At 45.8% G+C, this 26422-nt stretch overlaps 1 protein-coding gene across 1 annotated transcript in view; it reads left to right on the top strand.

The window, feature by feature from the left end:
* LOC311239495 (supervillin-like) overlaps window positions 1-26422 on the top strand; it is a gene marked incomplete at its 5' end in the record, with an annotated part of 302875 nt that overhangs the window by 264523 nt on the left and 11930 nt on the right. Inside the window, 2 exons of the mRNA XM_084327801.1 lie at window positions 6456-6611; window positions 21386-21529. Coding sequence (XP_084183927.1) covers window positions 6456-6611; window positions 21386-21529 — 300 coding nt within the window. The remainder of the gene's footprint in view (window positions 1-6455; window positions 6612-21385; window positions 21530-26422) is intronic.

Below are 26422 nucleotides of genomic sequence, written 5' to 3'. Positions count from 1 at the left end.
GCATGTGGAGGACATGAGGGGAAAAGGAGGGGGAGTGCAGTAGGCCCGTGCTGTGATTATGACACCTGACTCTTAACAGGAGCAACACACCCAGTAACACCTGACTCTTAACACGAGCAACACACCCTGTAACACCTGACTCTTAACACGAGCAACACACCCTGTACCTGACTCTTAACACAAGCAACACACCCTGTAACGCCCACACCTGACTCTTAACACGAGCGACTCACTTCATTCACACCCTGTAATGCCTGACTCTTAACTCATTGACCGCCGGGGATTAGCCGGAGGCCCCGCTCTAGCACTGCCACGCTTTAAAAGATAGGAGTGGATCACCTTGTTTGTAGAGCTATAACTATATTCTATATTATAGCTATGGATACAATACTATGGCCCATTTGACATCACCTATCTATCGTTCAATATGTGAAAAAGAATACATTTTCCATCCATACGTTCTTGTGTTATACCGTGGTGAATAGTATGAACGAATAGTATCGTTATAGCGTGGTCTGGGGTAATTCCCGAACGGCTGTGTTATAGCCTCATACGTGAATCCTACTCTAAGCGATGCCGTTTCTTGCCTGTACACGCTATTATTCACAAATCAAATCTATAGTATAGGTATTATGTTCCATCATGAATGCATGAATGGGGGGGGTCGTTTCTGATTATTTGATTGGCAGTAACGGCATTCATATTGAACAAAGCCCGATCGGTATAAAAACATTGCATGATCAAGCCAGAATTTACGTCAGATAGTCCTTACCTGTGATCGGGAGTATTCCAAAAATAATATTCCAATTGTTTGATCGCCATCTGGTACATCCGATGTCCATTTGGCCCATGACATAACCCACCACAACATATGGATCGGGGATATTTGACGTGCTTCAATGGAACCAGAAAAACCGCTCCATTCGCCCGACAAGGAAAAGTGAAACCGGAGACATTTGGCCATTACACAGGCCAAGATGAATGAATGATCTTTATTGTTTAGATACAAGGTTTCAAAGGGTGCTCGATACCACCGTCTAGCTGGATGCAGCCGGTATTGCACTTTGGCAAACTCAGACTCATTCCCTATAGTAACACCAAGGTCCCTGGATGGATAATGAATACAAATTTGATCGAAAAACGATCAAATAACGAGTATACTCGTTGTTGGCGTTCAAACACACCCTGTAACGCCTGACTCTTAACATGAGGGACTCACTTCATTCACACATCCGCACGTGGAAGCGCCTGTTCAATTTAATGTTAGTTAAAGCTTTTAATTAATGTGAACCCTTTCACTACCACTCTACCAAAGGGTTAACCCTTTCACTGTGACAATACAGAAATATAACCCTTTCACTACCACACTACAGAAGGTTAACCCTTTCACTACCACACTACAGAAGGTTAACCCTTTCACTACCACACTACAGACGTTAACCCTTTCACTACCACTCTATGAAGTTTATAACAAATATGGCCGCAGCTAAAAGGTCTCTTAGTGTTCTAAATGAGGGTGAGAAGGCCAACAAACTTAATAACTTTTATGCCAGGTTTGAGACTGCCGACTTCTCACAGGAGCAAGTAACGGCTCTCCAGGCAGCGTGTACCACTTCCGCAACGTATTTGATTTCCGGGGTTGGCCTGATTGGCCGCGACTGCCACGCGCGTCATGTGGCCGTCGCGGCCAATCAGGCCAACCCCGGAAATCAAATACGTTGCGGAAGTGGTACACGCCTCCAGCCACTACCTGCATTAGAAGAACCAATTATAATTGATTCACGTGTGGTTCAGAGACTGTTCTCCAACATCTACCCTGGGAAGGCCTCTGGACCGGATGGCATCTCTGGCCACATGCTGAAGTCATGCAGTGAGGAGCTGGCAGAGGCCTGGGCCCTCATTCATCAACGTGTGCGTAGAACATGTTCTATTTCCACACGTAAGCACAGAATTTAGAATGAGTGTACGCACAGGAATATTGGGATTCATCAACCGTGCGTACACAGGTCCTATGCTCCTCTGTGTTGATGAATACCACTTTGTTCTACCGTCAATGCTCGTGCATGATTATCCATATATGGTCATGAAAGTGAGGAAACACCCCCCATGGGATGTGAAATAATGGACTGACCCGAGCGGAACTCTGAGAAGCTTCACGGAGATTTTTCACTGCTGTCGAACCAAGAAGACACAACGCGCGTGTTTATGGGATAAATAAAAGGCGGACTTGTAAACGGTGATGTCAGATATCAACGGCTCCCTAAGACCATTGCTGCAATTCTGCCTGGACAGCTCAAAATACTAATAAAGACCGTTCGTTGACCACTGTTTGGCGTTGGTTGTGTGTCATTATAACCGTGCTGTAATATGAATGCCTTTATTAGTTGTGTTCGATTGGCTATATGATTTTTAGAGGCATCTATTTTGTTGTCGGTATTACCGACAACAAAATAGATGCCTCTAAAAATCATATACTATTAGGTAGCCTATATGAATTACATATAATAGCAGCCATAGCCTACATTATGCAACAGTAACTTGCGCATACCAGTGTATGCGACGGACCAGTGTATACCTTGTATCATATCATATTCATATAATAGTTTACTCTATCAGCATACCAGCATGTAATATGTTCTTTGTTAGAACTCAACTCGTTCGACAGGCTGACAGACGTGTACACTTACGGTGATGTCGGATATGATATCTATTAACCATTGCTGCCTGGGCAGCGCAAACACAAAGACCGCGCTGGAATATGACTGCCTTTTCCCGTGTTGTTTGATTAATACCCAGGGATTAAAGTTCTCCTCAATTTTATTCCAAATCGCGATGGATCTTCCGTCAATTTTCTACCTGCTGCATATGATTTCTAGAGGCATACTACAATCTATTTTGATGTCAGTATTGGGTAGCCTATATAAACAATAATACGAGAGCATATACAAGAACAATGAATCTCACTGCATGTATGATGTAGCCTGCCTTTCAATACATGAACTTGAATTCCATCATGTTTGTGTGCGGGACTCACAAGGCTGTTGTCACAATGGGTGGTACCGGTACAGTAATAATAACAGTCCACACAATATCACGATGGACCATGCCATAGCCTATGTTCTATTAGGACATGATCTGTGACGACAAATGTTCTAGAATGTTTGATTAAGATATCATACTCTGACAGCATGCCTATGATCAACAAAAACGCGAAGTTGAATCCCATCATATACATAGTCTGTCCACTATCTGGTGTCATTGCAATGCGTTTTCTATTCTTTCTTATGCAGTGAAAAGGGGGAAGAACACTATATCGTGGGTGTTCATATGACTCTGCTTACAGCTTCGAAACTCCACTTGTTTCGTTTAACGTAAAGCCTTTTAAATATAATCAAATGTTCCCGTGTTTCTGCGGTCTGTGCGCAAAATAATAACGAGTTGAGATACGCGGAGCGCAGTCAGTCAGTAGCCTACACCCCGTATATTCCGATAATGCTATATAAACCATGCTGCATTCATTCTGAGAGAAAGATCTATTATTCCAAATGCTATTTATAGGGTTTTGACCATAATTACACTACTGTTGCTATTTTACAATGAACTATAATGAATTACGGTTCATACAGAAGTTCTGTATGAACCGTAATTCATTATAGTTCATTGTAAAATAGCAACAGTAGTGTAATTATGGTCAAAACCCTATAAATAGCATTTGGAATAATAGATCTTTCTCTCAGAATGAATGCAGCATGGTTTATATAGCGTTATCGGAATATACAGGGTGTAGGCTACTGACTGACTGCGCTCCGCCAGTGTTGAAACTAATGCACATAAGCTAATTTCCTTGTTGTAATAATATATTCTACCACTGGGTGTCAGCTAAGTGTGCTCAGAGCTTTGCGTAGACATAAGCACAAAGTCAAGTTCAAGTTGAAATTGATGAATCCCACTCTTTGCTTAGAAATGATCGTACGCACAGGGTAAGCACAAATCTGTGCGTAAGACACGTTGATGAATGAGGGCCCTGGTGCCCAATCTACCAGAAGTCTCTGGACTCTCACACTGTTCCGTCCACCTGGAAAGACTCTATTATTATTCCTGTTCCTAAGAAAGCTAGCTGCAAGGAAAATAATTACTTTCGACCAGTTGCTTTGACCTCAGTGGTCATGAAGTGTTTAGAGAAAATAATTATCAATCTAGTGAAAACTGATGTCAGCTGTTCTTTGGATCCGTTTCAGTTTGCTTATAGGTGTAATACAGGTACTGATGATGCAGCCTCAGCCTTGGTTAATTTGATATCTAAGCACTTAGAGGATCCTACCTCTTATGTCCGACTTTTATTTGTAGATTTTAGTTCAGCTTTTAATACGATACAGCCACACCTTTTAATTGAGAAGCTGAATGGGCTTAATGTCCACCCTCTCATTATAAAATGGTATCATTCCTTTTTAACTAACCGTACACAGCGGGTCAGTGTTAACGGCACTCTTTCAGAATCTAGAACCCTGAGCACTGAGCTCCCCAGGGTATAGTAAGTTCACCTGTGCTTTTTACCTTATATACAAACGAGTGCAGAAGCATCTATCCTAACAACCGCTTCATAACATTTTCTGATGACACTGCCATCTTTGCTCTAATTAAGAATGACAGTGACCTAGCTGACTATTATTCGGAAATCCAGTGGTTTGACAACTGGTGCGACAATAACTGTCTGGTTTTAAATGTTAAGAAGACTGAGGATATGGTGTTTGACCCCAGAGGTGTTGGGGACCACAGGCCTGTGGTCATCCACACACAGTCCATCTCGCAGGTCTCTTCATATAAATATCTTGGGATTTTTGTCGATAACACACTAACCTGGAACACCCATGTAGATAGCCTGACTACAACAACGACTGCACTTTCTATGTCGCCTTAGAGTGCATGGTGTAGATCAAAAATGGATGTTACTTTTCTACCAATCTGTATTTACATTTAGTCATTTAGCTGACGCTTTTATCCAAAGCGACTTACAAGTTCTGTACGACAAGCCATCAGGAAGGGCACAACTCTATCAGCTGAGCAACAATGTTCATCAAAGTGTTGAGTGCTACAGTGTAGGTTAGTTTATTAGGACAAGTGCATGACAGTATGGTTAGTTAGGGTTAGATTTTTTTTTTTTTATCATTTCTTTATTATTATTTTTTTTTTTAATTCAGATAATGGTTGAAGAAGTGTATTAGAGAGTCTCATCAGATACGGTATTACAGCTTGGTTTGGTAACCTGTCTGTACAATTAAAGTCCAAACTGGTCCGTCTGATGCAGACTGCATGGAAGATCATAGGGGTGAAAGGTCACCCATCCCTGCAGTCTATTTTTGAACAGGTCTAAGGCAAGCCAATAGAATAGTCTCGGACCCCTCCCATGTCTTACATGCCGAGTATGAGCTACTGCCCTCTGGGAGGAGGTTTAGAGTTCCACGCTCTAGAGACTAAATAGATTTAAAAACTCCTTTATTCCAATCTCAGTTAAACTTTTAAATAGTGCCAGATAAAGGGCAACTATCGAATAACTGATATTTGGTTGTTATATTATCGATATTCGATAACCGATATTTGTTTTTTTTGGGTATACTATTATATTATATTATACTAGTATATTTGGGTATACTATTCTAATGTGGTGTTGCCAGACATCCTGCTGTGCAGGTACTTTACTGTATCTTTTATATTGTGTATCTCCTCTGTCAGTTGTGTTGTGTCATGTCTGTATGTGTCTGTGGCTGTAGTGGGTGTAAGCCCAAGACAAATTTCCCAGCTGATGGGACAATAAAGTGACTCTTGACTTGACCACACTACAGAAGGTTAACCCTTTCACTACCACACTACAGACAGTTAACCTTCTGTAGTGTGGTAGTGAAAGGTTAACCGTCTCCTCATATCCTCTCCTCGTGTCCTCTCCTCATGTCCTCTCATGTCCTCTCCTCGTGTCCTCTCCTCATGTCCTCTCCTCCTGAACTCTTTTAATGTTAGTGTGAAGATCCTGAGCATACAGAGTATTGTGAAAGTGTGCTCCAAAATAATTGGAGTGAAACAGAGACCTATGTTCTCTCTGGACGGACCAGGTGGTCAAGAAGGGGACGAGCATCACAAACCAACCTCTCCATGCTCTGTCTCAGCGGTTTTCGCTGTTGCCTTCTGGCCGCCGTTATGACGTCCCATTAAGTAGGACCAACCGTTACGCTAAATCTTTTGTCCCCTCGCTATCAAACACACAGACAGTAGTCACTTTAAGTAGCCTTTTACACCTAGTTGTCTGTTTTTACTTTTACTTTTACTGGACTGTGTATTGCATGGAACGTTGTTGTTGCTGTGTTGTCGTTGATATGTTTTTTGTTACTCGTGCAAAGCTACAATATTAATTGGCCCACGTGGGGATCAATAAAGTTGTCTGAATCTGAATCGTCGTGTCTCAGATCCAGGGAAGTTCAACTTCACGCCGCGGCTCTTCCAGCTCAGCAGCTCCTCTGGGGAGTTCGTGGCCAGCGAGTCCTTCCACCTCTCCAGAGCCCCGGACCTGGTCAGCTCCCTGCCCTTCCTGCAGGAGGACCTGTACACTGCAGCGCAGCCTGGTAGGGACACACACACACACACACTGCCCTGCAGCCTGGTGGACACACACACACACACACAGACACACACACACACATACTGCCCCGCAGCCTGGTGGACACACACGCGCGCACGCACACCACTCATACACACACTCATCACATTGAGACTTCCTGGTAGAAGGCTAAATAAAAACAAATCCTCCTCGTTAGTTTCTTTACAAGCTGCTGTTAGATAGTAGGCATCCAGCTCGTTCGTTTCTTTACAAGATGCTTGTAACGGCCTCTCTTGCAATGATGACGCAACACGTCTTTGATATTTACTGATTGGCTTTATTTCCGTTCGAAGACAACATCTTTATTCCGAACCGTAAAACTGTGAAAACATACATGAAATACAATAAATCACTGATCAAACCATAACAACATACGTACATATTATCTCTGCTTGTATAGGCATGGCACCGGTCCTTGCAAGGTTGGTTGTATAACCCACTGAACTTAACCTACAAGCACATTACGGCCCCAAACGTACCTTGTTGACTGCATGCAATATGAGAGGAAAGTTAAGAGCTCTGGTGTCGATGTGGCTTGTCTGATAGTCGTGGAGGAGTGAAGGAACAAACCTTATAGTGTCTCTCTATTTATACCCTATGGCCGGCCTACTATGACATCACCGCTACATCACAATGTTCCAGAGCGTTCTAGCCTGTTCTAACCGGTTCCACTATGACATCACACTGCAGCTTAACTGGAATTACACTATGACACAGCTGCAGTTACACTCCCACCAAGCATATATAAGCATTGTATATGATTCTTACGATAACTGCCCACATAATGCCTAAAACGTAACGCAATAACTATGGTCCTTGGCCGCCACCGGACGAATCACCTCAGCCTGAGGGAGAGAAAAAGATAGAAAGATAGAATGATAGAGATATAGAGAAAGCTAGAGGGCGCAAGAGGCTTCATTTTGCTTCCACCAGCGTCACCGCCTTATGGATGGGCCTCTCCAGGACGACTGGTGTGGAGATGCGCTTGCCTTTCTTATCAAGATTGGGGTCGCTGATAAGCAACTTAAGGCTTCGCACTCTCCCGTCTCTCCCTGGGTACACCTCAATAACCTTCGCCATCCTCCACTGGTTACGTGGTGTGGACTCATGCTGTAGGAGTACAATGTCGTCGACCCTTGCGTTCCTACGATCCTTGGTCCACTTCTGTCTCGGTTGGAGGTGCAGGAGGTACTTCTTCTTCCATCTTGTCCAGCAGTGGGTGGATAAGATTTGAACTCGACGACATCCTTTGCCGATGTACAGATCTTCCTTGACGAACTGTCCAGGAGGTGGAGCGAGGATTGTGGCCTTCGTGGTCAGGATGTGGCTTGGTGTCCGGGGCTCTGGACTAGATGAATCATTGAGCCAATCCGTGGTCAGGGGTCTGCTGTTTACAACCGCTATGACTTCATATGGGAAGATGGTCAAGACAAGCCCCGTCAAGCTCCTTCTGATGGTGCGTCTTTGTCTTTCTCAGAAAGCCGCAGGCTTCTTCGTTGCCGCCTTCGTGGGTCCTTTGGCTTCCACAGGTTTCTTGGCTGCTGGCTTCTTGGCGGGCTTGTTGGCTTTAACCTCAGCCTGGTTGATCTTGAGAGAGCCGGAGGCTCCGGTACCCTTGACCTGGAACAGGGTTCCTGGACCAGGGTTCTTGTCCCCGTCATAGCCACCGACAGCTAGAGCATTCGTTACGGCAGACAGAGACACACAGCTCCCTCCCACCTTGACTTCTCCACGTGGTCCAAAACGTTCCATCCCGTAGTAGGTGAATGGCGGAGCAGTTTCCATTCGTTCCTCTGGGAGGTCTGCCATTCTTTGCTGTTCCGTGCATCGTCTGAACTTCCTGCACGTAGTGCACTTGTAGATATGGGCTGATACTGCCTTGCTGCAGCCTAGTATCCATATGCCATTGGATCGGAGTGCATTCATGGTCATCCCTCGTCCCTGATGGTGCACTCTCTCATGATAGTGCTTGACGAGTAACCCAGACACATGACTGTCCTTTGGAAGGACCGCTGGATGCTTCCCCTGTGGCTGTAAGGCGGCGTGCGTTAGGTGGCCGCCAACTCTGAGGATGCCTTGGTCATCCAGGAATGGACCTAACCGGTGCAGATTAGTGGCTCTGCCTTTGACTGGTGTCTCCTGGTGACTCTGGAGTAACTGTATGTCTTGTGAAAAGGTTACTTCTTGCACCATCTTGATTATGGTTAGCTCCGCTTCTCTCCTTTCCTCTAGACTGGTGGCTTCACAGGACTTTGGCTGGTGACCTTTCCTTTCTTTCACATGGCGCTGGAGTCTGGCGATAGCTTTCACCAGTCTGGACCAGTCTGAGAACTTGTGTACGCGCGCTAGCAGCGGCCAGACTTGTTTCACCCATGTGGTGAGCACCTGGGCCTTCCTAAGTTCAGGGTCGTCACTTGCGATCTCTCCCACCTTGCCTTCTCCACTTGGTAACCCTTTCTGCCAAAGCAAGTCTGGGCCGGTGACCCAGTTAGAGGCTATCGGTGGCTCTGCTGTGAGACCTCTTGAGGCATGGCCGGCTGGATTCTCTTCCGCCGCCACATACCTCCTGTTGCGGCAGTAGACTGTCATAGACAGGTAGTGCCGAGGGGCTGAGCGGAGGAGTTCAAACAATTGACGCGCAACGTGAAATAACTCCGTTCCACGTCCAGGAAATACTTTTGAGGCATTTATTATTTCGCTTCATCATGAGACAAACAAAATACGATTTGCACTTTGCGTTATTGCGGTCAAAAGAAAATATGCTCTCCTAACTCTCACCCCCTCTCTCAGTGAACTGTCAACCTCTGTGAACTGTCAAACATGAGAACTGTCAGACGTGAAAAGGTGAATGAAATTCCGTAAAACACTCCTATTAGCGCCACACCCCCGTGAGCACGCCCACCACCTAAAGTGACAGTACAACTAATAATACAACACAAATAGAATACTGAATCATAATAAAGAGACCTCCATTACGGCGCCTACATACCGGCTCCTAATTATTCAAATATAATAATTACACAATTGTAAATTATGTAGGTGCCTACAAGAAAAAACATTAAATTATTCAAACAATAGTTATTTTTCGTTACCGGCCCCTAATTACTCAAATAGCTTTTTTTCGTTACCGGCCCCTAATTATTCACATGTAATAACTACACAATTGTAAATTATGTAGGAGCCTACAAGAAAAACATTCAATATAAGGCACAATTATTGACATTATTCAAACAAGTGTCTTCTTTTTTCGATTTTTTTATAGTTTTCTCGCAAATGTCCTTTTCTTCTTTCTTAATTGTATCCTAGGGCCAGAGGTTACTAGCACATAGCCTTAAGGAGGGATCTTTATGATCGCTTGGTCAGTCAAGTCAGAAAAAAACAAAAAACTGTAATCCAAAGTGGCAAAGTCAGTTTATGAGTGTATATCTCCATGTATCAGTCTATGGGTGCATATCTCCATGTATCAGTCTATGGGTGTATATCTATGCATCAGTCTATGGGTGTATATCTATGCATCAGTCTATGGGTGTATATCTCCATGTATCAGTCTACAGTCTATGGGTGTATATCTATGCATCAGTCTATGGGTGTATATCTATGTATCAGTATATGGGTGTATATCTATGTATCAGTCTATGGGGTTCAATGAATATGAACATCTGATGTCCTCATGGCTCTTCCGCTTCCTGATGAAGTTCAATTTCTGACGTTCTCACGGCTCTCTTTTCTTTTCACCTCTCTTTCCTGTTGAAGGCAAACCTTTTGTCTTTGAGCCGGCACCGCTTCCTCTTCCTTGGACACCTCTTCGTTTTAATTTGGCCCTTATAGCCACGGGGCATTTCAGAAGTAGTGTCATCATTTGCTTTGTCCCTAGAGTCAGTTGTGTATGAATCTTCAACTAGCCATTTCGATTTTGGACTCGCTAGTCCTTCCTTCTTTGACTTTTAGCTCTGAATTTCTTTCCTGTATCAATGTTGTCCTTCGATTTTTCTTGGGACACATGCTTGAAATCCATGTGATGGTCCTCAGAATTGTTGCTTTCAAACTTAATGTTATTGTCTACGTTTCTGTCACGCCGCCTCGCTCTCTTGGAAGCAACAGAATCGTCTGTTCGCTCTTTCTTTTCCAATTTTCGGTTCAAATCCTCTTGTAGCTCTTTCTCTGTAGTGGCAGCTTGTCTGTCCTCTGCTGGGTTTGATTTGTCTCTTGCCAAACTCCCGTTCTTTGGACGATTCTGGTTGTCCAATTTTCTTCCGAGAGGTCCGTTCACAGTCCAACCCAACACAGTTTTGACTGCGTATGGACCCTCGTCCACACTCTGTATAACTCGCCAAGGCTCCAATGCCTTGGGAACGTTGGCTCCTATCAACAGGTCAATCCCAGAGTCAATCTCAGAAATGTAAACATGTTCCAAGTGAGGCCATCTTTGAAGGTCTTTCTGTCTCGGAATGTTGCCTCTGTGGACTGGCATGCCTTCCTGCGTGTAGATGTCAGGGAGTTCATAAAACCAGTCACCATCTAACGCAGCCACTTCCAAGTCTGAAATAATGTGGCTTTCAACCACTTTCTCCTGGCCCATAGTCCTAAGGAGAATACTTGTCCTTCTTCCCGTGAGGTTCAGCTTGTTCATCAACCCCTCAGTGCAGAAGGATGCTGAGCTACCTGGGTTCCAGGAAGGCATAGGTACATACTGTATCCGGTCCATTTTTAGATTTGACCTGTACTGGTACTATAGAGAGTGTACAGTCCTGCTCACCGGCCCCTGTAAGACCACTGGATTGTACAGAGATCGGAGCATTGCCCACTGCTGTCTCCGATTCTCTTTTGGCTGGCCTTTGATCTGTTCCCTCCTCCTTGTGGTACATGTGAAGTATACTAGTAGGCCTGCCACGATAACACATTTTGCTGGGCGATTAATTGCCCCCGAAAATATCGCGATAAGCGATATTATTGCGACCGGTTAGAGAATTTTTTTTGAGAAATTTATTTCCCAAAACTTTTATTTTGAAGCCCACCGCTCCGTCTTTTCCGGTTTTAGACTTTTATTTTGAAGCCCACCGACCGGACCGGAAGTATTGTTGTGATTATCCTAAGCAGAACATATGAGCCGACAACTTGTCTCGTCCGGTTGTTTTTGAGCTAATAACAAATGTTGAGATTGTTGGTGAACAACTAACTTTAGGTAGTTTTAACGTTAGCTACTAACGTTAGATGCAGCTACTACAGGCAATCAACGATGAGGAGGAAGCGTCAAAGCAGTATATAATAGAATAGCTGTGGTGCGTAAGCACTGCAGCACGACTCGAAACTACCGGAGTGTTATAATAAATTAATTCATGTTTAACTTGTCCCCGTGTCCAGTCCTTTGACTAGCCCCACCCGTTCATTGTAAACAATGATGCATGTAATTGTATTAACGTTATTCTGTGTTTACTTGTAGCTATGCTATACGTTGTATTTCGTTTGTTAGGTATTTAGCTAATGTTGTTAGCATGGAATGGGAATCAAAGCTCTATCTTTCATCTTTATTTAGCAGTCCAGTTTCTCCGGGCAGTAGCGAGTAACTACTTGGGTCTAAAAATAGCTAACGTTACACTACAAATAATGCTACTTGGTTAAAAGGAGCAACACTATTGAGAAATGTAGTTAAGCTGTGGCGTTGCCCCACGGAGCTCCCGTGCTGTACTCTAGTAACGTCAGCGGCCCGCCTCCCAACACGGACAGTGACTGACAAGCGGCACTGGTTCCGCCTCATTAAAACAAACGCGCAAATAGCAATTAATCGCGCCCGTCAAAATCATTGCATTCATTTTAATTATCGCAGCAATTAATCGATTTATTGCTTATCGCGGCAGGCCTATATACTAGGGTGCCTGAGATTGCATATTTTGCAATAGAGGCGTTGCCTACATTCTTTACTGATGTGCCCAATGCACAAACAGCCAAAACACACATTATGATTCTTCAAGAAGCCAATCTTCTCGCTATGCACCCTCCTTTCCAATAGAGAGCACATATCCAATGTGTGTCCACCTCCGCAAAACCAACAAGTTGTTGTACTGGATGAGCTTCTCTCCATCTTTATTCCAGGTTCCTCTTTCCTTTCAATTGTTGCAATGGTGGTAGCATAGCTACTTTCCTTTGCCCTTGTATATGGTTGATTGCTGGACTTCCTCACATCCTTAGGTGCTGCTGCTGATGGTGTGTCCTGTATATTGCCAAACACTGGATCACTTGCAATTTTCACCTGTCGTTCAATGAAGTCAACAATGTCAGGAAATCTAGCTCTATGGCCACGCCTTTCCTGCAGGTCACAGGCCACAGTTCTCCATATGTCCCTGTGCTTGTAAGGTAATTTTCTAATGATGGCTAGCATGTTGGCAGACATGTCCAACTCGTACATCATTTCCACTTCTTCCATGGCGTTGCAGCATCCTCTCAAAAAGAGACTGTATGCTTGCAGAGCTCTGACATCTTCTGATTTTATTGGTGGCCATGAAAGAGCCTTTCCCATGTAGGCAGAAGCAATTCTATGTCCATTCCCAAAGTGCTCATGTAGCAAAGCCTTAGCTTTCACATACCCTCGGTCATGAGCCATATGCTGACAGCTTCTGACAAGCTCACGAGGCTGCCCCCTAGTGAACTGTTCAAGGAAGTACAAGCAGTCCGTATGGTTGTCAGTCTTCTGTTCAATGCTGTGCTCGAATGACTTTATGAAGGTGTGATAATGTAAAGGGTCAGCATCGTAAATTTGAATGTCTCTTTTAGGCAAGAATGAAAGAGACTGTTGTTGGACTAGCAAAGCTGTTATTTCATTTTGTTTCTCTAAAACAGTGATTATGTTACTGCTGCTGATTGATTGTTGTGGTGCAGGGTGAATGCTTTGGTGCTGAATCCGTGGCTGTGCTTGAGTGCACTGTAACGTCCTTTGTCCCTTGACCCCTGTGTGTCTTGACAATTCGGGTTGTGGTTGTAGATTCTGATCTGTGGTTGTAGCGGTTTGTGCTTCAGTACTGAGTGTTTGAACATTCCTTTGTCCTCTTCGGAAATAAGAGCTCATGCCATCAGATTCAACAGACATATTAGTTGAAATACGAGATCCTCCAGAGCCTCTTAGCACATTGACTTTAGCTGCTGCTGAAGCTATTTCCATTTCAAGTTCAAGTTGCTCCTTCTTCTTTCTTAGTTCCTCCTTTTTCTTTCTTAGCTGTTCCTCTTGCTCTTCTTCCTCTTTCCTTCTTTGCTCCTTTTGCTTTCTTAGCTGTTCCTCTTGCTTTCTTAGCTGCTCCTCTTGTTCTTCTTCCTCCGTTCTTAATTGTACCCTTTTCTTCCTTAGCAGCTCCTCTTCTTCTTCTTCCTCTTGCTCTATTGCATGCTTATCCTTTAATAGCCTTTGTTTTGCAATTAGAGCGGCCATGTCAGATTCAGCTTTGCGTGCGGAAGACGTGGTTGAGATGTTAGACCTAGGCCCAGCAGAGCTTCGATTGGCTGAACCTCTGCTTCCAGAATTTGACACACTGTCACTTGGTTTGATTTCATCATCATCAGCTTCAATTACATCACAGTGTTCATCAGGTATTTCAACAGGAGTTACTTGCTGTGTTACAGGTATGGGGGAATCATGTACACAAACATTGGCACTTGTACTGTATTTTTGTCTCCCAGTTTCAGAAAGCCACTGCCTTACATCATCCATGAATCCCTTTTTGCATTTTAATATTGTTTCAAACCATTCGTTTTGTTTTTCCTGTTCCTCTTCAGAAATGAAAGAGATTACAGATTTGTGTAACAGAGTGGTATCTTCAACCATTTGGTTCAAATTGTCCAATTCAGACTGCACCTGTGAAGCATTGTCATTATCGTCCATAAGCTGCTTTAATACCTTCATAAGACCTTTCATTTTGCGAACATTTGCGTGACGTTCATTATGAAGTGTCTCCAATTTATAGGCCATGCCTTTGGCAGTGAGTTTAACTTCTCTTTTTTTCCCATCCGTTTTTGATGAGCCATTAGTATCAACAGTTGATCCTCCCGATGCCATTTTTCAATAGCTCAGGTGCAATTATTCGATAATCCACAGTCCTCTTTAATGAACAATCAATCCATCAATCAATTAGCTGCCGCTTAGGCCGCGCAACGTCCATGAGCACAAGACGACGCAGCCAGTCAACAAACCGATCCCCAATGGACAAGCAAAGTAACTAATTCACACTGTGTTTTTTAACACGAAAGGCTTCACAGTTGAATAAAACAATTTACTTAGCTTCTTATTGCTGGTCTGCGTGTCAGGCAGAGGTGATGTCGCGCTCCTCCAATGCAGCGATGATCCAAGCGTCTCAGTGATGCCCTCAAGATCAGCGCCCCGAGGCGACTCGAGGAATCCGTAATGTCAATATAGTTGATTTCCTTCTTATCAACGCTTTTGTTTGCTTGCTTAATTTCTTTTGACTATGTTGCGGCAGTAGACTGTCATAGACAGGTAGTGTCGAGGGGCTGAGCGGAGGAGTTCAAACAATTGACGCGCAACGTGAAATAACTCCGTTCCACATCCAGGAAATACTTTTGAGGCATTTATTATTTCACTTCATCATGAGACAAACAAAATACGATTTGCACTTTGCGTTATTGTGGTCAAAAGAAAATATGCTCTCCTAACTCTCACCCCCTCTCTCAGTGAACTGTCAACCTCTGTGAACTGTCAAACACGAGAACTGTCAGACGTGAAAAGGTGAATGAAATTCCGTAAAACACTCCCATTAGCGCCACACCCCCGTGAGCACGCCCACCACCTAAAGTGACAGTACAACTAATAATACAACACAAATAGAATACTGAATCATAATAAAGAGACCCCCATTACGGCGCCTACACCTCCATTGGGTAGACTCTGTGCTTTGCTTGATGCGTTCCATTCTCTTGGGGGATGGGGGTGGCCTCTGCCGTTCTTTCAGCAACGTCAGGCTCCAGCATCTTTATGTCATCTGCTGTAATAACCTCTGGTCTGTCTCCTGAAGAACCTCTGGTCTGTCTCCTGGAGAACCTCTGGTCTGTCTCCTGGAGAACCTCTGGTCTGTCTCCTGAAGAACCTCTGGTCTGTCTCCTGAAGAACCTGTGGTCTGTCTCCTGGAGAACCTCTGGTCTGTCTCCTGAAGAACCTCTGGTCTGTCTCCTGAAGAACCTCTGGTCTGTCTCCTGGAGAACCTCTGTGTTGAGAGCCTTTGCTGTCATTTCGCGGATCAAGGTTGGGTCACTTTGTGTATCGCGGAGTGCGATACATCTGTCTTCTTGCCTTGTTTCTGCTACAGCTAGCAGTGGAGACCGCTGCTGGTTTTGCCTTGGTTGTGCTTCTGCTGGCAGTGGCGCCTGGTACCGGTCTTGCCCTGCTTGTGGTGCAGCTTGCAGTTGGGGTTGCCGTGGTGGTGCTGCAGCTGGCCGTGAAAAATGGTGCTGCCCTGCGCTTGCCTGAGACGTGACTTCCTCTTTCACAGCGACGCCTCGCTCTTGCGACACCTTTATTTCTCCAGCTGGGTAGCCACTTTGGCTGGCTGCTTGAGCTGCACCTTTGGGCTGATCGTATACTTGCGGTCGTGCCATGGCAGACCTTAGTGTCTTCCTAGTTTCCAATCGCTTTACTTCTTCTTCTTCTACTTCTTCTTCTTCTACTACTTCTTCTTCTTCTGCGGTTTCAGCATCCTGCTGAACCTTTCTCTGTGCAGCTTCTAGCACCCTTTGTCTGTCCGCGGCTTCAGCATCCTGCTGAACCTTTCTTTCCGCGGTTTCAGCCTCTTCGTTGGCCTTTCTTTGGGCAGCTTCTAGCACTCTTTGTCTTTCCGCGGATTCTCTTTCAACAGCTTCAGCCTCTTGCTTGGCCTTTAACGTCTGAAGTTCTTCAATCTGACCCTCTTGCTCTTGTGGTTCGTTTAAGGCCGTGAAAGGAACTTCTCGCACTTGGTACCACCTTTCGTAGTACACATCCTCGTGCTCTCGTGGTTCGTCTAAGGTTGCTTGGTACCCCCTTTCGTAGCACCTATTGAACCGATGTGCGGTTTCGGCCTCTTGTTTGGCCTTTCTTTCCGCGTTGTCAGCATCCACTTGTGCCTTTAACTGTGCCTCTTTGGCTACCAGTTTCCGGATTGCTTCAAGGTGCTCCTCTTGCGCCTCGAACAGTCTCATCGCAAGTCTCTCTGTGTCTCGGGTGCAGCGGTTGATGGTGCGCCGTGCGTTACATTCAGGCGCTTCAATGCTCTTCCAAGCCTCATAGGCCGCACCCAGCTTCTTAGCGGCACTGCCTATTGTAGTGACTTGTTGCATTACGTCGAGTGCGCCCGGGGTAATCAGCGCGTTCTCAGCCTCCTGCATCGCCGCCTGCCATCCTTTCTTGCACTTATCGAACCGCCGTGCAACCTTTGTCCTTTGCCCATCCTTCAGTTCTTGAGCCGCGGCCGTCAACTTGCGCTCTCTGGGCCTGTCTTGGCCCTCTGCCGCGGGTGTTGGCTCCTCCTCCACCATCGTCTTGGAATGGCTGCCACTATCGGACATCTTGATGTAATGCCCGGATGTTCGATGTTCTAGAATGTTCCGGAATGTTGTGGCAGCGGTAATGTTCTAGACTTACTGTAGTGCTGCTACTGAAGAGCCATTGTGGTGCATCCAAGTTTTACTGTAATGGCCTCTCTTGCAATGATGACGCAACACGTCTTTGATATTTACTGATTGGCTTTATTTCCGTTCGAAGAGAACATCTTTATTCCGAACCGTAAAACTGTGAAAACATACATGAAATACAATAAATCACTGATCAAACCATAACAACATACGTACATATTATCTCTGCTTGTATAGGCATGGCACCGGTCCTTGCAAGGTTGGTTGTATAACCCACTGAACTTAACCTACAAGCACATTACGGCCCCAAACGTACCTTGTTGACTGCATGCAATATGAGAGGAAAGTTAAGAGCTCTGGTGTCGATGTGGCTTGTCTGATAGTCGTGGAGGAGTGAAGGAACAAACCTTATAGTGTCTCTCTATTTATACCCTATGGCCGGGGACTACTATGACATCACCGCTATGACATCACAATGTTCCAGAACGTTCTAGCCTGTTCTAACCGGTTCTACTATGACATCACACTGCAGCTTAACTGGAATTACACTATGACACAGCTGCAGTTACAATGCTGTTAGATAGCAGGCGCCCGGCTCATTGATCGCCTCAAGTTATTTTTTTCACAAGGCCTTTCGTAGCAAGTGGAATTCCTGTCATTCCACCCTCAGTCTGGATCACTGGCTATTTCTGCTGGAGCAGAATGAACAAAGCACACAACGTATAACAGAAGGAGGTTTATTTAACAACAGAGGATTCTAAACAGAATGAAATGCAAAATAGAAAGTCTTCAGATTAAAATTAAACGAAAGATTTAGCAAAGCATAATGGGTCTCATTCCCGAACGAATTTACAACCAAAAATGTCCTCTTAGGCAGATTTCTGCCCATTTAAGACATATTAGGGCTGGGAGCGCGAGTCCCCAAATTTTCCTGAGAGCAGATTTGATCGTGGCTGAGAGCAGATTTAAGAGTGCTGAGGAGCACTCTTATGATTGATTGACTAATTGAAAATGTTATTAACTTGACAGACTGTGTTCTCATAGTGATTCCTTCATGTTAACGCTACAGGCCTCCTTGGAATTAATTACTTAATCATAATTAAAATAAATATGACAATATTTGTACGATAAGAAATTACGCATTTGATGTCGGAAAAATAAATAATATGGATTCATCTGATCACAGGGCAGCTGCTTAACCATATCTGAACCAGATATTTTGGACAAATGTATAATTACTTTAATTACTCAATATTCAAACACAATTATGCAATTATTGTGAAATGATTGAAAATAATAATTATTTAATGCCTTCTGTGGAATTTGTATTTCTTATTTGTTACACATCTGTTTTAATGATTAATTATATCCATTTGAAAGAATGCAGGTCAACATGCAATGTATCCCATTGATTGGTATACAATGGGACAGACCTTTGTTTGATTGATTGAAAACTTTATTAACAGATTGCAGAATGGGTACAATACAGTACAGCTCAATTACATACAATTGTCAAGGGGATGCAGACCAGAGAAAGATGTTCGTCTTGTTTACATCAGGGTCCCCCATTTTCAATTCATCATAACATATATGACACACACGACATACAGATAGACAGTACTGCTACATCTATACATTTATGACATACCAGATTTGCAAATACAGTACTGTTTGTGATACAAAAAGAGTCCAGAAAAGAGAGTACATTTGACGTAGAAACTGTTGGAGGAGGTTGGGTAGGAGGGGTGGTTGGGGGACACTGTACAAGCAAAACTGTACATTGGAATATTGACAAAACCCTTGGTCATTTACTGTACATTGGAGGGGGTTGATATAGCTATAAACCTGCATTCCTTGGAATATATCATTAATCAATTAAACTTATATTGAAATACACTATATAGCCTACACCAACACTGAAATGACAGTGGATAAATAAATAAATAAGAACTAAAGCTAATCGGTGGAAATAGACTGCATTAATATTCCATAACAAGTCGTGTGTGCGCCTACGTGTCTAATGAATGAACAGTATAGGCTTAATATATTCCAGTTACCTGTTTCATTAGGATCCAGCACTATACACATGCTCTGCCCCACGCACAGTACAAGCACAGTCCGCATGTATACAGACTGTACCTATACTGTACGTAGGGCAGAGCACACATACAGCATCTACCAAATCCTAATGAAACAACTCATTAATGGAATAACAAGCCATACTGCGTTTATTCATTACGCCGTAGGCTATATATATTATATTTCATTAATTCATTCATATACAGTACTGCGCACGCTCGCGCGTGTGTGTGTGTGTGTGTGTGTGCGTGCGCGCTGCGGCGGCAGGTGTACCACGCTGTACTATATATGATGCCAATACATTAATCTAATCTAGTTTTGATGGGTCGCAAGCAGGGCTTGACGTTAACTTTTTGGCTCACTAGCCACTGTGGCTAGTGGTTTTCCAAAGTCACTAGCCACTCAGCATTTTCACTAGCCAAAAATCCCTGCACTCGCGCCCCCACCCAAAAAGTTATAAATATAGGTAATTTCTTCTTCACTAACCCCTGCTGGGGACAGTATCATTGTAATCATACTGCTACACGCCACTGTACAACTGTGCTTCTGACTGTTGACTCCATTGTTTACTACTGCCTGCGACCAGTGACTCAGCCGCAAAAGGAGCTCCAGTTGGGGCAAGTGCTGACTGGGACAAGATGGAGGGTGTAGATGTGGAAGAGTTGTGTTGAACCTAGCAATTACATTGTTGCTCCAAACGCCATGAACATTATCATTGACACACCTATGCCTTGGCTGTGTTGAACCTAGCAATTATATTATTGCTCCAAATGCTGTGAACATTATCATTGACACACCTATGCAGGGCTTGACGTTAACTTTTTGGCTCACTAGCCACTGTGGCTAGTGGTTTTCCAAAGTCACTAGCCACTCAGCATTTTCACTAGCCCTGGGCAGGTGGGCAGGTGTCAACGTCAAGCCCTGGTCGCAAGACTCGCAAAGCACTTCCGCCATTCCATTTTCACACAGCTGCGTCACTAGTTGCCTTATAAGGAGCTCTGGAGGCGTTGTTTTGTATGCAAATTACCTGAACGGGAACGCGCTTTTGAGTTTAAGACAGAATCACATTCGCCAAGCAGGTACCATTGATTCTGTCTCAGTGGTTCCAAGATAAGTCTTCCAATATAACTCTTTGAAAAATTTTGGAGAATGAGACCCAATGTCTCTTCTCCACGTCTCCTCTTCACTCTGTCACCTCTCTCTCTCTCTCTCTCCGCCATCTCGTCGACCTGGCCAAGATTGAACGAAACGGAACTCCTTTTCTGCCATTTGTTAACTTAAGGAATGCGGCCCCCCTCTTTGAGCCGTTCTAAATCATGTCTGGTCACCTAGCAACCTGACCTCTGCCCAAGAAAAGAGGGCCTTAACCTTGCGTAGGAGACAGAGCACAGCTTCAAAACCGTACACCATAGCAACCCGACCTCTGCCCCACTTTTTAACAGCAAACAATCGTACATTTTCAAATTCTTACAAGAAATCTATCAAATTGAATTACATGAATTTTAAGTGAATTGTCCTCGAACACAAAGCGAGTGGATCCCGCTGTACGTACCTGTCAAGCACCTTGATGTTCACTAACATCTAATCGTGACGTGACCCCCATCGTGGTACAATTTAGCTGTCTCGGTCATATATATGACAAGCAGGTGCTCAAGTAAGCGTCATCTATTAGAGCAGACAGCTCTCAGCTCTCACCCCCTAAATCCGGAATATCAATTATTGCCTTCCGGCCAACGTTTAGAGACTCCTGCAGCTAAAAACAATAGGTATAAATTCTCATTTATACCTACCTCCATGATTCGTGCCATCAATAAAGGAAGCAGGAGAAGGTAGCTTTGAGGTGGGTGGGTGAGTGGCGGGATGGTTGTAGTTGATTACTTAACTGTTATCATTATCTGATCTTGTGACCATGTATATGTCTGTCTATGTTCTTCTTGTTTGTGTATGTTTACTGTGTTTTTGGAGTTCGTATTATCTGCTGTAACATGAATTGCCCAGTTTGGGACATGCTAATAAACTTGACCTTGACCGTGAGCCCTCTCTCCTCCGCCGCAGCGCTGTTCCTGGTGGATAACTTCCACGAGGTGTACCTGTGGCAGGGCTGGTGGCCCCAGGACAGCGAGAGCCCCGGCTCCGCCCACATCCGCTGGGACGCGGACAGGAAGTGCGCCATGGAGACCGTGCTGCAGTACTGCAAAGGTAGGACAGGTAGGGGACGGTTAACTGTCTGTAGTGTGGTAGTGAAAGGGTTAACCGTATGTAGTGTGGTAGTGAAAGGGTTAACCTGCTGTAGTGTGGTAGTGAAAGGGTTAACTGTATGTAGTGTGGTAGTGAAAGGGTTAACCGTATGTAGTGTGGTAGTGAAAGGGTTAACGATAGGTTATGAATATAACCGTAGTTCTATGAATACTAGTGACGCTCAGCGTCATCTGCACACATCTCACTCCAGTGACGTGCACTGAATAAAAACCTCACAATGTACCTTTACATACCAACATTTGTCTGGCCACACCCCTATCCGCTACCTTCATAAGCAGGTGTGTGGCCCCACACTCGCCTCCTTCCCAATCTTCCCAAGGCAAGATCAAAGGCCGCAGTGGCGTCCAGACGCTGAGCGTCACTAGTATTCATAGAACTACAGTTATATTCATAACCTATCGTTCTATATCATACTAGCTTCCGCTCAGCGTCATCTGCACAACGGGAGATGAGCGGGAGCTTGAAGCTCGACAAATGTACCCCACTGAGGCCCCCCACAACCATCATTCCCCCTCCATTTTTCCTCCGATTTTCTCCCATCCCAATGTTAGTCGTATGCCAATTCCCAGTCCCTTCCTGGTCGCTGCGCACTTACCCCCCACAGTCAGATCATCTGGGAGAGTGGAGGCTACCACGTGCTTCCTCCGACACACGTCCAGCCAATCACCGCTTCTTTTCACCTGGCAGCGCGGATTCTCATTGAGAGGGCGTAGCATGTGGGAGGATCACACTATCCCCCTCAGGCCCTATCCGCGCTTAGCAGGCGCCCCGACCGAACTGTAGGAGTCGCTGTTTACAACGACCCGGACCCACCCCGCCAGCTTCTCCCACCCTCTAATACAGCCAATTGTATTAGTGTGAACGGCCAGCCAAGCTGGTGACAACCCCGGAGCTCCAGCTCACAGCTCCGGGGTTGGTGACGAACGTAATCTCCGCTCGGCCACCTAACCGCCACCCCTCTACCTATGTTTTGATCTATTCCGTTAACATCCCCCAGATATGAACGAGAATTCGTCGAGACCTAGCAACAGGCGCTCGGAAGAGAAAACCTCCATTCCAGTTGCCCTATAAAAACGCTGTTTTAATAACAAGCAACCAAGGCATACCAGCCTAATGTGTGATTCTTATCAGAAACACTCCGAGCCAGCACTATGTACGCGTCGAGACCCAAACACATCAATGGATAGTCTAACAAGACACCAGACATTGTTCCTCCAAGTCGCCTGGGAGAACGACAAGGAGCCGTCGTGCTTCACGTTCTTTCCTCTTTTTATTAAAAAAGAAAGAAACACAGACTGACATGAATCCCACGTGACGCGGCTGAGGGTAAAAAAAAATTCATTTTTACATCCCGCCACCCTCACCACAGGGAGGAGACGGGAATCCTCAGAGAGACTTCCCACGTGAGCCATGAATTGAAAAGTCACGGTAACATTGAGCCATGTGACCAACAGACTCAAGTTACACCTATATCGAGCGTAGCAGAACACCAAGTTCCTACGCTCTGCCCTGACAACTTGACAATGACAGAAACACACATGGGTCTGAAAAAACTCACGGAAGCCGTCGTCCAATAGAAACGTGCCCAATGACGTATTCTATGACGGGGAAACCCATGACTCAACTGCCCGTGATAGGTGCAGAGTCAGGGAAACCCTTCACCCCCCCCCCCCGTGCCAAGCTGCCTAACAGCTTGGCCGGACCGAATGAAAAAGAGGGTCCAAAAAAAAACGACCAATCAGAAGAGGGAAGGAGGGGTTTATCCGGTACCCCCTCGCAAGCCCAACCCTCGAATACGACAACAACAAATAGCCATATGATACCTTAAGTAGCCAGTATGCTAATGAACAGCGCAAAGCTAACTCAATGCACGCTAGCCACAGCCAAGTCTGTGAACAGGGTTTATAACAAGGCCAAAGTTATATATGTGTGAACCCGACACCCGTGTTTATGTTGCAAGACACAGAAGATTTGATAGAGAGAGAGAGCGGCCTGAAAAACCGCGGTACCTTTACACACACGAGCATTACTGCAGACCAACACAACAGTGTTGCGGCTCAATATCACTGTTTAAGCAACAGAGCACACAACTAACCTCTACCTTTATGTGAAGACCTAATCTTCAGGTCGAGGCAGAAAAAAACCTTTTTCAACCGAGTGTAAGCTGCAGGCCTTGCTTAAGCTCTATAACATGAAAATGTAGCGACCAACAAGACTATAAGTCTAGCCCTCCTATCAAACCCACACTAGCGAAAGGTTCACACATCGTATCCCCATCATATGTAGTGAATAAACACACAGTTTGTAACAAAAACAGTCCCTCCCAGGAGGGACCTTTTATTTAACAAAAATCATATGGTGGGCCGGGAAGGGAACATGGGGGACCAACAGAGGGAAAAAGTCACTAACGACGCCTGCCACGAGCCGCTCGGGACTTGCCACCCCGGGCAGCCCCGGAGGGACGGTAAAGGACTGGAGGTTGGTCATGACGATCCCTACCGTCACCTCCGAGCGTGGATGGGCCGGCTGCAGTGGCCGAGGCGCCCTCTCTCCTCCTGGCCTTCTTCGCTGAAGGGCCAGCAGTGGCGGTGGTAGCAGCGGCGGCTTCGGCGGCGGAACCTCGACGACGAGCCTTCCGTCTGACTCCACCGGCGACATCGGGCGGGGGGAAATGAGGCTGGAGCACGGAACGCTCCTCCTGCATTTCCCTGCAGGTTGAGGTCATCAGCTGCAACGCCGACCCGAAGAGCCCAGCATCGGAGAGGGGTGCCGTCAGAAGTGGAGTCCTCTTCCTCTCCGGCACACGGGCCTGCTCCAGCCAAAGGTGGCGCTGGGCTAGAGTGGCCAGGGCGCGTACTTTCCCAGCGGCGACGGCCTGCAGCTGGATCAGATGCAGGATGGCTCCTGCCGCCTGGGCGAGCTGATCATGTTGCACTTCGGTCAGCTCCGCACCGCCCGTCATTATCCCGGACATGAATCTCGCCAGCTGCGCGATGTTAGACGTGGCAGCCAGAGATTGAGTCGCGGAGATGAATGACTGGTCACTCCAGTAAGCCAACCGCCTCGCCGATTTCCCGTGGGGAACCGGCTTCCGTAACGGCTCCCACACCACCTCAGGACAAAGGAGAGCTGCCATCGGCCTATCAAGCCGAGGCACCCCCTCCTTCATACCTTCTACCAAACCCACCACCCTCGTGACTCGCACGTAGGCGGGGGTGAGGCCTGTGATGTGGGAGACCACCTGTCCCTGATGGACGTAGGCCTCCATCGAGGGGAAAAATGAGCAGACAACGCCCGTCTCTCTCACAGGACGAGGTTGCCATAGATGACCTATGAGATCATCAGGGACAAGAACAGGCAGTGGCTGCGGCAGCGGCACACCGTTTGCGACTGCCACCGCCGCCATGAGCTCGGGGAACAAAGCACGCAGTTCCTCCTGCATACTTTCCCCCACCGAGCTCGCGTCCCTCACATGCGGCAGACTACTGGTTGCAGAGCCACATTCCGATGTGGCTGATAGCAGGGCATCCCGCCGCTGAGTCGGAGGTTCTAACCCAACATCACCGTACAAGGGACCCCAAGGAGACCTATCACCCCCCGCCAGTGTAACCTGGACGGGAGGCGGACATGTCTCCACCGGGGTGTCAAACAAGAACCCGTCTGCCTCTACCATGTAGTCCTCAGTTTCCATCGGCCACGGAGAAGCAGACACATCCTCATCCGGCTCCAGCAACTCCCCAAAACCAGGCCGTTCGCGTCTACAAGCCACCATCTTACGACGGGAGCGAGCAGACGCAAAAAGTTTGCATCTCAAATCCTCCGCCACCAGAGGAGCCGGCCGCCCAACAGCGGACGACTCCGGCGGCAAAGGAACCAGAGCAGGAACCAGGCCATCTCACAGGAGACGGCGCTGGTGCACCAGCTCCTTGAAGAGGCAAACTACCTACCGGACGCCTACCGGGCGCAGATGCCGTCCACGACAGTGGCGTCAACCCCGCTCCAAGACGTACGGCAGAGGAGGAAATGAAGAACCGCTGGTGAAGGGTAACGTTGCTGGCGCGACCCTCCGAGGTAAACATTATGACTTCGCTTTTTTCTTTGTAAAAGTATGAGAGAAAGAAAAAAGCAAGAAAAAATGTAAACACGTAACTCAACTTTCTTCAGCTTAATACCCTTGTCAAGTGATTGGTATACAGGCACTTTCTTGTGGTGAAAGTGAAGAAGGAGGCGAGTGTGGGGCCACACACCTGCTTAGGGGTGTGGCCAGACGAATGTTGGTATGTAAAGGTACATTGTGAGTTTTTATTCAGTGCATATGCACAAAGTGAGGTTAGTGCAGATGACGCTGAGCGGAAGCTAGTATGATATAGAACCTTCTGTAGTGTGGTAGTGAAAGGGTTAACTGTCTAGTGTGGTAGTGAAAGGTTAACCTTCTGTAGTGTGGTAGTGAAATGTTAACCTTCTGTAGTGTGGTAGTGAAAGGTTAACCTTCTATAGTGTGGTAGTGAAAGGTTAACCTTCTGTAGTGTGGTAGTGAAAGGTTAACCTTTTGTAGTATGGTAGTGAAAGGTTAACCTTCTGTAGTGTGGTAGTGAAAGGTTAACCTTCTATAGTGTGGTAGTGAAAGGTTAACCGTCTGTAGTGTGGTAGTGAAAGGTTAACCTTCTGTAGTGTGGTAGTGAAAGGTTAACCTTCTGTAGTGTGGTAGTGAAAGGGTTAACCATCTGTAGTGTGGTAGTGAAAGGTTAACCTTCTGTAGTGTGGTAGTGAAAGGTTAACCTTCTGTAGTGTGGTATTGAAAGGTTAACCTTCTGTAGTGTGGTAGTGAAAGGG

This window comes from Notolepis coatsorum (assembly GCF_963971535.1).
Source record: "Notolepis coatsorum genome assembly, chromosome: 13".
In the NCBI taxonomy this organism is placed as follows: domain Eukaryota; kingdom Metazoa; phylum Chordata; class Actinopteri; order Aulopiformes; family Paralepididae; genus Notolepis; species Notolepis coatsorum.
Note: the sequence above shows the minus strand (reverse complement) of the source record. Positions and strands in the feature narration are given on the sequence as shown.